The 14,147-nt window shown below is 43.7% G+C and overlaps 1 protein-coding gene across 1 annotated transcript in view; it reads right to left on the bottom strand.

Moving 5' to 3' along the window:
- The window catches only part of Myo16 (myosin XVI), a 378,094-nt gene that overhangs the window by 223,717 nt on the left and 140,230 nt on the right, over positions 1 to 14,147 (bottom strand). The window contains exons 11-12 of the mRNA XM_010619995.3: positions 9,916 to 10,026; positions 4,287 to 4,352 (exon numbers count right to left, since the gene is read on the bottom strand). Coding sequence (XP_010618297.1) covers positions 4,287 to 4,352; positions 9,916 to 10,026 — 177 coding nt within the window. The remainder of the gene's footprint in view (positions 1 to 4,286; positions 4,353 to 9,915; positions 10,027 to 14,147) is intronic.

The raw sequence follows: 14,147 nt of genomic DNA, 5'->3' as shown, positions 1-14,147 counted from the left end.
AGACTATTTGATAATTATTCCAATGTATTTTACCTTATTCATACATTGATAAAGAAATGTGCCTCTTAATGTGTCTCTCCTTTCATCTGGAATTATATATTTCTGAAAAACCTGCAAACACAATCTATTATTTGAAGCCATAAAACTGTCACACTATTGACATCTTCAAGATAAACAAACCACAAATAATAGGCTTTGCCACCCCAAGATACAAAGAGTGCAGAAATGTCAAACTGTAACGACCTCTTGTGCTCTACTTTGGCTGACTTAGAATCTGACCTCCACATTCACAGAAGAATCTAAATTGGAGGTTTTTGTTCATTTATTTTTCAGTAGGTTACTCAAAGTTGACTTTGTCTCACTGTGGAAGTCTCTTAACTCCACAACCACCTGTGACAGCACAAATTCAAGCCAGGAGCGACACAGTAGCAGTTGATTTGCAATAGCACATGCTCATTCTTATGCTTTCTCTCAGCACCCACTGCACCCTCCAGAGGTGCAGACAGAATTCAATGTAATGGATATGGAATCACCAACTGGCCAAGGTATGTGAAGGCAAATAACCTGATTTTCTGACACTGAGGCAATTAAAATAGATACGTTAGAGCTACAACGAAGAAGCTGGTATCACACTCATTCTGCTAACCATGACTAGCTTGAAAAGCATGCTAAATGAATCGTCCAACTGAAGGCCTCAGAAAATCACCCAAGCAGCCTGGATTAAGGAGCCAAGACTCTGGAGAGAACCAAGATGCAAGAGCCAGCAGGTTCTACCAGCGCAGCCTTTCCAGCAGCGGACATGCTGTTGCTTCTGGGCCAAGACAGAGGCCGCACAGGGAGTGCACAGCGAACGTGGAGAAAGCTGGGCACGGGTTTAGCAGTTCTGCAATTCGAGGAGGAGGAGCAGTCCCACTCTGATTGGGGCTCAGGGGCAGAGCAAAGCCACACGGACAGCAAGCCACCTTCTCACCTGTGGCCTGGGCGGGCTGCGGCTCAGGGAGCAGAGCGGCGGAACTGGCTGCCTTAGCAGCTCAGGATGTCTGCCCACCGCTCACCTGCCCGCCAGGAGGGAACAAGAGGATTCTTCCTTGGGAAAACACAATGTCATCTGGCCTCTACAAAACTTTCATAAGGAATGAATGTTCCATAGTCAGTCAAAAATTTCCACGTAATAGAAACAGACACAATGGGTGCACACACATGGAATGGAAAAAAGACCCCAATTATGGTTCTCAGACACCAAATTTAAAGTAGTACTGACTGACATGAAAATAGATGGAACGATAAAGAATTTCACCACAGAAGAGGAATCTTCAAGAGTACAAAATGGAAAATTTAATACTAAAAAAGAAATTTCTAACGTCTCCAATTAGCAGATGACTTTATCTGTGGATCAAAAAAAAACCAGAATACAGAACTAATAACTTGATAGGCCAATAAATCCAGCTTGTAGACCCCAAAATAAAAGACAGAGGACAGAAGACAAAAATAGTTCAGGGGCTGGGGATCTAGCTCAGTGGCACAGTGCCTGCCTCAAAAGTGTGGGGCCCTGAGTTCAATTTCCAGTTTCCTTAATATTCACAACCATCTGCATTCTTAATGCAGAACTGCTAAAAGTTCATTTGAAATCAGGAAAATCGTCTTCTTTTATACCAAATTACCCAGAAGAAAAAGGAAAAACTAGCAAAAGATTGTAAAGAAAGCAAACTTATTTTTTGAAGGCAACATAATCGTGTACATAGCAAAATTTTAAAATACTTTTATAGTTAAGTGAATTTCATAAACTTACTGGGCTTGAGGTGGTATTTTTAAAATATTTTTAAACAATAAACATTCACAAATAGCAGACATTAAAATTTATTTATAATGGTATTTACATCATTTAAGTAAAGCTATAAAAGAAATCTCACAGAAAAGCGAAATATGAGTATTCATTGAGAGGAAGTTTACAGACCCAAATAAGTGAGTGCATTTAGAAATGCTTATGTGTTTAGTTGTCCCTAAATTTAATGCAATAAAATTAAAAATCTCCAGGAATTTTGCACCCTCTCATCCCAGGGAACTGGTGAGCAGATTCTGACCCATAAAGGAAACACAAAGGACCCAGAAGAACCAGGCCAGTTCTGAAGTTCGGATACGGAGGACTTGAGTTCAAGGAATCACCATGTATTACCACAGACCAATGGAATGGAGTGGGGCTCTCACGACACGAATGAGTCATTCGTGTTTGGTGACCTGATTCATGCAAAAGGGGGTGCGGTGGGAAAAGCATGGCCTTTCTAAGAAACAGGTTTATGTCAGACTGATGTGCGTAAAGAAAACAAAACTGAACTGACTCTGCATTTTAACAAGGTGTTTTCCACACATATGGAAACTCCAGAGTACTTAACTCTCCTCCACGAAGGAAAAGGTGACATCACAATTGTAATCCTTTTCATTTGAAAGCCTTGAACAGACAGACACCTCACAAAAGAGGCTGGCAGTGGACAAAAATCATGTGAAAATGCGGCCAGTCCCATTGCTAATCAGAGGAACACCAAACAACGAGGTCCCCTACATATACCCAGTAGAACAACAGACAAACACAACAAATAAGAAGAATTTCTGTAATCTATTGGGGGAAACATGAACTGACACAACGTGGAAAATCGTTGATATTTCTCAAAACTGAACATATATATGCACTTTGACCCACCAATTTCACTACTAGGCATACATTCAACAGCCAAAGTATGTATCTATGTTACCTAAATGCATGTGTGAGAATGCTCCTAGTAGTGACATCCTCGCTCAAACAGACCACATTTCCATCAATAATTAGATTTCCACATATCCACAAAGGGACTTTTTTTTTGCTACTGGGGATTGAACCCAGTGTAAACTACATCCTCAGCACTTTTTAAATTTTGCTTTGAAACAGACTCTCCATAAATTACCCAGGCTGACTTTCATCTCGTAACCCATCGGCCTCAGCCTGTGTCACAGCTGAGACACAGCTGTGCACCATCCTGCCAGGCTACAGAGGGATTTTACATAGCAACACAAGAGAAAAAGCCTATTCCACTTCTCACTGTATTTATTATGTTGTTACACACAAAAACACGGAAGACGTTATTAACCCTACTTCTTGATCTGTATGATGGTTTTGAGTGTGACTGCTTTATATAAATTAGATGAACATGATATTTATATGTGTACACCATACAATATTGATGCATTGCTATGCTAAACACTTACAGAAACATTAGCTACGCCACAGCAGCAAAGGGAGAAATAGCACTGAGCTGTCCTCAGAACTATTTAATAATATCCACAGATCAGATTAGTGCTAATCTTTGTGAACTTCTGAAATGATCACAGGAGACTTCTCCCTGCCTTCCCTCACTGGGAACTTGATTACGCAGGGTGAGGTCTAGGTGGGCAGGATGGAAGGAGGCCAGTGGACAGGTTTCAAGTCAGTTTGCAGGCTACGTGGAATTGCACTTTGGAATGCAGGGTGCAGGCTGGGTGTAAGCAGAACTCTCGAATGCTCCCACAGGAGCTGTGCCTTTACTCCTTAGAGGGTGCACAGTTTCCTCTCTCTGGCTCTGTCTCTCCTTCCCCCTGGCTCCCTGCAGTGTCAATGGCTGTGTTTCTGCTGCAGGGCTCTTATTTGCCATGGACCCGCTCTGTACTAGGATTTGTGTTTCACAAGTGGACCAGTCTCATGGGTGCACAAAAAGACAGCCCCTACAAAACAGTTGTACTTTTTGATCCATTGCTATCGAAAACCACATCATGTTTTCAGTTAGCTGGTATATTTTCCTACATGTAATTTGCCCCTTGATTTGGAGGATCTCATACCTAAAACCTGCCGGTCCTTTGGGAAGACAGGCACATGCGGTGTCACTGTTCCTGTCCCGTTGCTTTACCAGAACCTCTTCAGAGTGGAGGCTCACGCTCAAGTAAAACCTGGGTGCCAGCTGGTCTTGAGTCCATCAAAAATGTATAGGAAATGCAGTTCTTTACTATTTAATTTTAGTCTGTCTAGTGAACAGTCAAAGGAGAATTACTTGTTCTAAGTGCAAAGAATAGTTTTTGATAGGATTACTTATCTTCAGAGTTGCGTTGGAACTAGCTAAAGTGACTCACATGACTCAATAGAGAATTTAATGTTTTTCTCAGAAGTATGACTTTAATTATTGTTTGATTTTTTTCTTCTAAATCATTCACTGGATAGACGTGAGAATGCCTAGCAAGTGTTGTTATTCTATGGGACTGAGTGCTACTTTAAAATTTACACTCACCATGGGAGAATAAATTGGGAGTTCCTTGAATGGGTTGACCAGCAGGAGGATGTCCCCGATGAAAGTCTGCGAAGGAAAGGTGTAAATAACTCATGAGCCATAACAGTGTCTTTAAAAATTAAAAGTCACATAATTTAAAAATCACTCTGGCAAAGATAGTGATTATGTAAAAACTACCCTTTAACATTTTGCAAGGTGTTTCATTTTAATTAAATAAATGCAAATGTTAAATTAAATAAAACCAACAGATTCTGTTCCACTAAGCCCATAGCAAGTGAAATGGTGGAATTCTAAGTGTTTACCTGAGAAGGATTTTGTGAGAATCAGTCTGAATAGAAAATGCAGCATGTAAATACATGACATGCACATGAGGAGAAGTAAATGGAGTAGTGGCTTCTATTCTGCTGTAGAATAATGATGAAACAAATCTAAAGTATTATCAAAGCACACAAAGAAAATAATTTGTTAATTAATGAAAATTTAGTAGTGAGATACAAAGGCACAAAGAACAGATGGAAGAAGAAAAGATAAAATGATGGATTTAAACCCTAGCATACCAGCAATTACAGCAAATGTAAAGTTACTAAATATTTTAAAGATAAGTATTATGAACAAGATTAAAATACTGAATATGTGGTACATTCAATCTGTATATGTGGTAATTAACTTTATAAGGTCTTCTAAGAAAAATCAATGAATCCAATGCTGGCGAAATAAAGATGGGTGGGGGAAAGGGGGAAAAAACAAGTGAAATTTGTAGCATACATGTACAGTTCCCTACAGTGAATGTCATTATTACACACTAAACACATGGACTGATAAAAGCAAAAACAAAAATGTTCAATGTAAAGAGTAAGAACATTTGAAAGTAAAAGGATGAAGCCATAAACAATAATGACAACAGGAAAGGTCATTGTAGCACTCCTTAATGCACAGAAAATGTAATTTAGGAAGCATTACCAGGAATATAAAGGGACACTTCCCAATGGTAAACTGACAAATCGATTAGGAAGATACGTCAATTCTAAATTTCCATCAGAATAAAATCCAACTCAATTATATGAAAAAAAGACAGATATAAGTCTGAGAAACTTTATAAAGACAGTGAGAAACTTTACCAGCTTTTTTTAGGAATTCATGGAATAAGCACGCAAAGTTTTGATTTATACAGTGTGCTGTCGGAATAAGCATTCCCTTAAATTAAACACAGAGCAATTCAGTAAATGTAGAGGGCTTCCGGCAGAGAACCATGACCCCCGATCAAGGCAGAATTACGCTAACTTTATTGTGTGCTGGAAATTAGCAGGAGGGTTCAGGGACTTTACCACAGAAGAGAACTGACTTGAAGTGTAGGCTACAGGTGTGTACATGCATATCAACACAATGGGTTGGCACTGCAGATATACCCAGTAAAAAGTAATGCTTCAAAAACTGTCATTCAACTAAAAATATAGAAATCAAGAATAGGTGCCTAAAATAATCACCAAACTTTTAGAAAATATACTGCAAGTAACCCAGTAGTGAAAAAAGAATAAAAATGCAAATAAGAAAATATTTTGATCACAGCATATTACACCCTGTAGGTGTAATATACCAACTGCAGATGTACTTGGTATGAAAGGAATAGTCGAAAACGCTGGGAAAGAAGAGTGATCCTAGTGATGTGAGCATGTGTATTTCAAGGAGCTCTTAAGATAACACCAAATTGTGCAGAAAAAGATGAAGAAAATAATGCATAGTAGAAATCAGTGGAATAGAAGCAAAAAAGCCAAACTGTGATCCTTCAAAAAGTCCGCTACTATTGACAGTCCTGTAACAAGACTGACTGAAAAGGTAAGAGGGGGTACACCATTCCAGTGTCAGAAGGGAAATTGATACAGGTCCAGCAGACCTGAGGGAGGGCCCACTGGATTTGGTATTTATTTTAGGTAGGCGGGCAATGACAGGACAGCACATCTTATCAAACTCCATTGAAAATCTAGCTAGCTCTTTCTCCAAGAGAGAAACAGAATCTATGTCTATGAATCCTTTTCTCAAAGAACACTTAGGCTTCTCTGGTGAATTCCTCCTGGTATTGATTAAAACAAAGTGTCATAGGGCTAGGGATTTAGCTCAGAAGTTCCACCACTTCACAAGCGCAAGGTCCCGAGTTCGATCCCCAGTACCAAAAACAAAACAAAACAAAACAAAAACACAAAGTGTTATACAGATTATTTAGAAAAGACAGAAGGAACACTTACTTCCTATTTGTCTTTAAGAGGTCTGCATGACTTGGATATTAAGTCTAACTAGTATATTGCAAGAAAGTAGATTTACACGGTGACCTCTCACAAATACATGTAAAAGGGCCAGGGATTTAGCTCAGTGGTGCTGCTGCCTACCTTGCAAGAGCAAGGACTGGAGTTTGAACTGCTACAAAAAAAAAAAAAAAAAAAAAAAAAAAAAGTTAAAAACTCAGAGCAAAAGAGTGATGAATTGAATCAAACTATTTGGGAAAAAGGACAGAAAAGAAATATATGTCAGACAAGTAAGCTTTATTTTAGAAATGCAAGTTTGGCTGTATGTTTAAAAATCGACAGTTTTACTGATATTAAAAAGGAACATACGATCCTCTTCCTAAGTGGAAGGAAAACAATAACATTCAGTCCCCATCCCTGCTTTACACATGGTGGTAAATTCTAGAGCCACTGAGGTAATGCTTCTCACTAGTGCAAGGAAAAGTAATGTCAGAGGTGGCCATGCCTCTCGAAGGACCTGTAATGAAATATTGGTGCTGAAATGGAAAGAGACCCCAGTACTCAGCTTCCAGGCTTTCTTTTGTGGACAATCACACAAGAAAAGACAAGAAAAAGTAAGAAGGTTTAAAAATGAGAAATAAAAGTCATGACTTGGAGAATGACACTGTATGCAAAAAGTGGAATAGAATCTCCATAATAAATATTTATTACGAATTCACAAAATTTGATAATGAAAAGGTAAACAAAAAAATCAAAAGTTTTATCTGTGTAAATGAAAATGAAATTTCCTTCTTTTCATAATAAGAAAATAACCTCAAAACTTCAAAAATGCCTGGATATACGTTTAATACATATGGTCTTCTTACACCAAAATATAAAAAACTATGGTAGAGAAACTGATAAAGAAAGAGATAACAGTCTGTAAAATGAAAAGTGAAATATAAAAACCTCTATTATTTGCAGCTAACCTAGTATCTGATGTAATTCCAATGAAAATCCAATTGATTTTTTTTTTTTTTTTTTGTACCAGGGATTGAACTTGGGACCTTGCACTTGCGAGGCAGGTGGCAGAACAACTGAGCTAAATCCCTGGCAAAATTTCTTAATTGATGTTAGAATATACATCAGTGTCCAGAGCCCGATATTATTGGCTCCGGCATTTTGTGTAGAGTTAGAGAACTTTCCATCCATCAAGATGTATTAATTATATAGCTATCATGGTTAGAAAGTTCAGTATCCATTAAAGGACAGATGAATACAGCAGAAAAGACTCTGGAAGGAGCTCCACCCTGTGGCCATCTCATTCGTGGGGCAGGTTTCATCTCAGTGCAGCTGAGATGCACTGAGAAAACATCATGAATCGGACCCTTTTCTGTTAGCACTGTGCAAATAATCAGTTTGACATGGGGACAGCCTTCAACGGAAAAGTAAAACATCAAGAAGAAAATACACAACAGCACCCTCATAGCGCAAGCCAAGACCTCCTAGGCAGGACATAAATTCATTCACACTAAAGAATCTGTAAAAATCACAAACTGCTCTTCGCCTATAGGCACCACTGGAAGAGAACAACACAAGCCAGAAACTGGACGAAAATGCTTCCCATGTGTGCCCCTGGATGTAGAAAATGCCTCACATCACGAAGAGAAATTAAACCCATTTTTAAGAATGCTGATACACTTGAATTGGCAGTTCATGGAAGAAGACAATCAAATGAGCCCAAGCCTCTACCAACGTCCTCATTAACGACCAGAGGTGTGTAAATCAAAACCACGATGAGATACCGCAGCACAAGGCCTAGACCGGCAAGAATCTGAAAAAGCACAAATCCAAGTCGTACTTGCTACACTAAAAGCTATTTGGCTCCTTCCACTGAAGCTTTTAGGATGCTGACTTCAGGGTGCTGGGCTCTGGCTGCGCGTCCGGGCCGCGCTGTGGTCTCCCGATCGGTCCGGCTTTCCGGCTGGGCCTCCAGCCCCTTGAGAGTGGGTGCAGAACCCGCTTCCCTGCCATGCGCGAAAAAATTCTGCACAGTCGCATTCTGTCCCACTGCAGCTGCTGGCCTGGCTGCAATGACTCAGGGGCAAGGCGATTCATTCCATGCCTTTTGCGGGGACACAGGCCTCACTACCTGCCTAATAAAAATTAATTAAAAAAGAAGGATCTGAGAGGGACTTTCTGAAGCTGTTGTCATTCATGGGGTCAAAAAGAAAGCTCAAGGGAGCAGAGTCTCAGGAAGGTGCCTGATGCAGGGACACTTGAGCCCTGGCCAGGACCTGGGTCTGAAGGTCCCACCAGGGAGAGGACATGGTCCCCGGGAAGTTAGGGGCTGAGGATGAGGTGCAGGCCCTCGCAGGGAGAGGGGTGACACCTCAGTGTCTGGGGCATGGAGTCAGAGGACCAGCAGCGAGGGGACAAAGGTGTGAAACAATTCGGTCTTTCTGCCCCACGGTCATCCAATGCTGTCACTACAAGGACAACATTAGCAAAGAAAAACCAAAATAATGCTGGGGCAAAGACTAAAAGTGACAGAGAGACGGTGCATTCTGCACCCGGGTGGAGCGGAGTCCAGTATGAACAGGTCTCACCACTTTATGCGGATGACTGCATCACACTCAGTCTGATAGAAATCACTTTACTTTAAGTGTGCTTATAGTGACAGTGATTCAGCTGAGCATTAAGATGCTCTACTACATTCTCATAGGCTAATCAGCTCTGGCCATTTATTACTTGTTAAGGACACCTCAGATGTCACATTTACATGAAAATTACTTAATCAATTTCCCAGTAGATTAGGAAAAATGGGTATTATCAAGAGAAGATAACAGGTATGTGTGTAATCAGATTTCTCCACAGACATTCTGATTGAGTTGCTCTATGGTCTGTGCCAGTGATAACAAAATCAATGAGAGAGAGAGAGAGAGAGAGAGAGAGAGAGCAATTTTTATCCTATTATCAGAAATCCCTGCATAAATTGCTTGCTTTACAGACAAGACAATTCCCAATCATTTAGAGCAGCAAGACTTTCCCTTTACGGAGAGGCAGTTCACACACTGTCAATGGCCCTCTTCACCTTTCCCTCCAGACTGAGGGGGGCAGCATCTTACAAGTGGGCGGTCTACATACCCTGCTGGTACCACCAAGACCTTCTGTGGCAAGCACAACAGCAGGGAAGTGGTGTGCATTTGTGACTACTCTGAGTAGCACTTTAGACTTAGCTCCCAGCTGGGAATTCAGCTGACCTCACTTCTAATGCAGACACAATGAACCCAGACTCAGAAATGTGACCCAAGCCACGCCCAGGGGGTAAGCTCCCACAAGCCGTTATTTGCAGTGTTCAGGCCACTAAAGGGTGATGACAGAGCAGGAGAGGTGATCTCTAGGGCACTCACGTAGATCTGGTTGTTCCCAAAGCGCTTCTGAATTTCGTAGAGCAGGCTGCTGTCGTTGAGCTCACTCAGTGTGGCCAGGTCATCATTGGGAGCAGGTGGCATGAGCTTGACCTGGGGAAAATAAGTGTGGTCAGCTGTGATTGCTTTCCAGTCAACTTTCTGCACAGTTGGAAATTCTAGTTTTCTTAACATGTCAAAAGTTTGCAGACCACCCGAGTATGAAAGCGTTACTAAAGGACGAAATGGTTCAGTGAGAATGACAAAAATACGCAAAGCCACTGAACAATGCACTCAGATGGGCACTGGTGCTTTCTGCCCCCAGTGTACACAGGCCTGCAGCCTGAACACCACCCGACACTCAAGGTCATCATGTCCGCCAAGGTCAGTCCTGCACACTGACTCTTCCCGTTCCTATCTATAATTCAGGCAGCTTCGCGCTGTCCTGAGCCCCCTGGCAGGCACAGCTGCCACACACAGGGGCTTGTCCAGTCCCCAAAGCCCAATTCTTCCTGCTCACACTGCTTCGATGGCAAGGCAGGAAGTGTCAGCCTCTGTGCTCACGGAGGACGGAGCCAGATCTTCACATCAGACTCCAGAACTTTTGCCTGTGATTTTCATTCTGTTCAACACTACTCTTAGGATGAAAGTAGCTGTGAGATTCGGAGAATTGTCATAAGCTTTCTCACTCAACTGAACAGTGACAGAGTTTAAAATTGGGCAGTGTTTCAAACAGAATGCAGGCAAAATTGTATCCTTTAAATAGACAGAAATGAGCAAGGCTTCATTTTATGGACACGGGATCTGCTCTGAAAAGCAGACATTTCCCATGAGTACCAGTTCTCTTACGTCAGTCACAGGACAGCAAAAGAGCAAGACTATTCCTATCAACATCCTGTGAGTTCACAGGCGCCACGATAAAAATTAATAACAGCAAGTCTTTTGTATTCTTCCTATTCTTGTTTGCTTCCTACATTTACATTTTCTCTGTACTTGTGCCATATGTTACATTATTAATTGCATGTATCGTTGCTCAATAATTTAAACAAATATTACTGTTTATCAATGAAATATTTGCATAGTGAAAATTACACCTTTAAATATTAAAGCTAGGATTAATTTCCTGCTATTAGTGAATATCTCACAAAGTTAAATCTTTCACATGAGTTCCTAAGTCAGCCCATCATTTCTCAGCTGTCCCTCTCAGCAAAGGAATGACAGAAGAGCAGATCGTGTCCTGGGTATGCAGCTCGGGGCCGTGGTACGCATTCCACTCAAAGGTGCCATGGGTGGGTCTCCTGGCATTGGGGGTACAAGTGTTTCTCTAGGCAGGAAAATAATACCCCAGGGGTGGCATGCTTACTTATTTAAAAACTAACTCGCACAATATTCTGATGTTAGAAATGCCAAGGACAAGCTCTGCCACACAACAGCCGAGCAGCCAGACATCTCAAGGGTTATCACTTCCTCTGCTCTGCAACAATTAAAAGAAACATCTGCCGAAGTATCTCACAAATGTAACCAACACAAAGCAGATAACACAGCCTTATCAGAATTACTTAATAGTGACTTCCTATAATTGGTTAATATTAACATAGTTTTGGAGTTTAGAGGCATCCACTTAAATAGTTCCGGAGTAGTGTGCCAGGATGGGCACTTTTTGAAGACAGAAACAGAAGTCACAATGGTCCCAGCTTTCTTAACTATTTCCTGGGTTTTCAGGACAACTGAGGGATTATATGAAATCAGCTTCCTAACCTGATAACATAGTTTACTATGAAGATCTTTTTAGGCACAGGAAGTGGCTTGGGAAAGGACAAGAAATTTGGCCCAGCTGCTAGGCCACACTTCCTGTCTCCAGGCTGTGTCCTTGGCCCTCATCCATGATGCTAATGTGTGAACACCCCAGACCAGCTGCTCCTCTTGGCCCTAAGAGTGAAAACTAAGAGCAAAATAAAAGACAGATGCTAGGAAACAGGGAGACAGATCTTTCTCAAAGGGCCAAGAGATGGAGGAAGGAGGAAGAGGAGAGAAAGGAGCCGTAGAGGAACAGAAATGTGTTCTGCACAGGCACCGACTCCCCACCAGGCCTGTCATGATTACGTGCTGTGAACATGCCCTTATACAAACAAGAACACAAAAACTCGTCCAGTCAAAGCCATGGGTCCTTCACGCTCTGGCATAAGCCCCGCTATGCCCTTCCTGGCTGGGCGCGCTGGAACATCCTCTGTCTTAACACCAGGCAGCCGGCCTGACCTCTCAGCACCAGGACATGTGGTAAGTAACAGTGTGGACAGCTGGTGGTGAGAACGACGACGACTTGGGGGCCTCAGCCTGGCACCTGCTCTGCAGCCAAGTGTGGGTCCCTGGGGTTGCTTGTCACACACTGAGAAATGACCAGGGCACCACCGAGCGGCTCTCCAGCCCCCCGGGGGCTTCCTGGCTAGCACGCAGCCTGACACGTCTGGTTTGGTCTGTTTATCTGTGGACACAGACTGCTCCAGCTGCGCTGGGCATGACTGCGCGTGCCTGTAACCCCAGCGTGCTGACGGGCTGAGCAAGAGGAGGACCACGAGTGAGCCACTTAGGGACTTAGCAAGACCTAAAACTAAAACTAAAACTAAAAACTAAGGGGAAAAAAATAAAGGTGAGTGTGTGAGGAGAGAGCTGGAATGTACGGCCCTGTGAAGGTCCTGGGTTCGTTCTTAGTGCCATGGGAAAAGGCAAACACTGCTGGTCCACACTGACGTGCGGTGAGGAAGACCACACTGCCACCAAGGCAGGACCAGGAAGCACCTGGACTTGGGGCAAGAAATGGGACTGGACTCTGAATACAGCCCGGCCGGGAGAAGGCTGGCTGAAGCCAAGGAGCAGGACAGGCCGGGGAGAGGAGGCACCAGGGCTGAGAGGGGCTCCGGCGAATCCATCCTGGCAGGTCCTCAGCGAAGAACCAAGGTGAGCAGAAGTCACAGAGGCGAGGGCAGGGGACGAGGAAGCCTGGCAGATGCTGAGTTCGACCACATTGGAACCTTGGGCCCTCTGGAGAAATCTGGATTTACAGGGAAGCACGCAGATGGCCTGAGAGGAGGTCCACAAGGCCGGCCACGGGCGGCAAGCACAGAGCCCAGGACTGCGCTGCCCTCAGCACAGATGCCCGGCTTTTCCTCTGCCTTAAAAAATCAGTTCCCTTCCACGTGTGACTTCTGGGGAAGTTTCTCCCACTAAATAATACTTTCTGAAATTCTGATATTCGTGGGAGTTGCTCCAAGTTCTTTGCTAGTGGGTGAAAGCCTTCCCAGGGCCTCAGCTGTTGAGCAGGAAGCAGAAACTAGGATGGACAGGAAGTTCAGGGGAGGATAGGGCTGCTACCACAGGCGCAGTTGTTTGCCAGGTTTCCTTGTTCCTCTATGGGCATCTAGGCACTGAATTAGTGACTTTTGTTATGAAATGAAAATAAGCCTTGGACCTCGGAGTCTTTCCAGTTGAGAAGCAAGGGCCTGAGGTAGAGCTTCGAAGCCCAGAGAGTGCTGGAGTGGAAAGAGGGAGCCCAGCAAAGCTCTGCTTTAGCTCAGTGATGGTGTGTGTGGGGGGGTGAGTGTCCCCTCCAAGAAGCCCTCACGGAAGGCGAAACTGGGAAAAGCCTGGCAACGCTGTCCTTTGGGGTGCAGGAGGAAACTGTCACGGAAGAGGAGAGAACACAGGAGGCCCTGAGTCGGAAGCAGGGAGGAGCCAAGAAGCCTGGGGCTAAAGGAGGCAGCAAGGGGGTTCAAGGTCATGGAAGGCACCGCAGGCGGGGTGAAGACCGGCTTCAGGGACAGCGCCTGCAGAGGGGCGCGGTGGAAGGGGGACACTGGCTAGCCAATTCCAAGCCCGGGAGGCCCCAGAGGGAGGCGGGAGGGGAGAGGAGCACATGAGTCTGAGGAGGTCAGCAGCTGCAGGCGACACCGGGCAACCGGCCTTGTTGTGCACCTGTCCCTTCTATCCCCTTAGATGCTGGGTCAGACTCCTGCTTAGCCGCCCAGGAGCGTGTCAGTCGTTTAGGAAGTGGTGGACTGTCTGGAGACAGGGACAGCCCTGTGGGGATGAGGCCCGTTCTCCCTCCCTATGAGTCTGGACCCATCTTCTCTAAATTCTTACGTTTGGACCTTTACCACCCCTGCCTCACAGGACAACCCTCCCCATCCAGTCACTGGGGTACTCGCAGTACCTGCAAGAGCTTCGTCACCAAGAGGCTG

The sequence above is a fragment of the Fukomys damarensis genome, unplaced genomic scaffold (genome assembly GCF_012274545.1).
Source record: "Fukomys damarensis isolate Sample0158 unplaced genomic scaffold, DMR_v1.0_HiC HiC_scaffold_6, whole genome shotgun sequence".
In the NCBI taxonomy this organism is placed as follows: Eukaryota; Metazoa; Chordata; class Mammalia; order Rodentia; family Bathyergidae; genus Fukomys; species Fukomys damarensis.
Note: the sequence above shows the minus strand (reverse complement) of the source record. Positions and strands in the feature narration are given on the sequence as shown.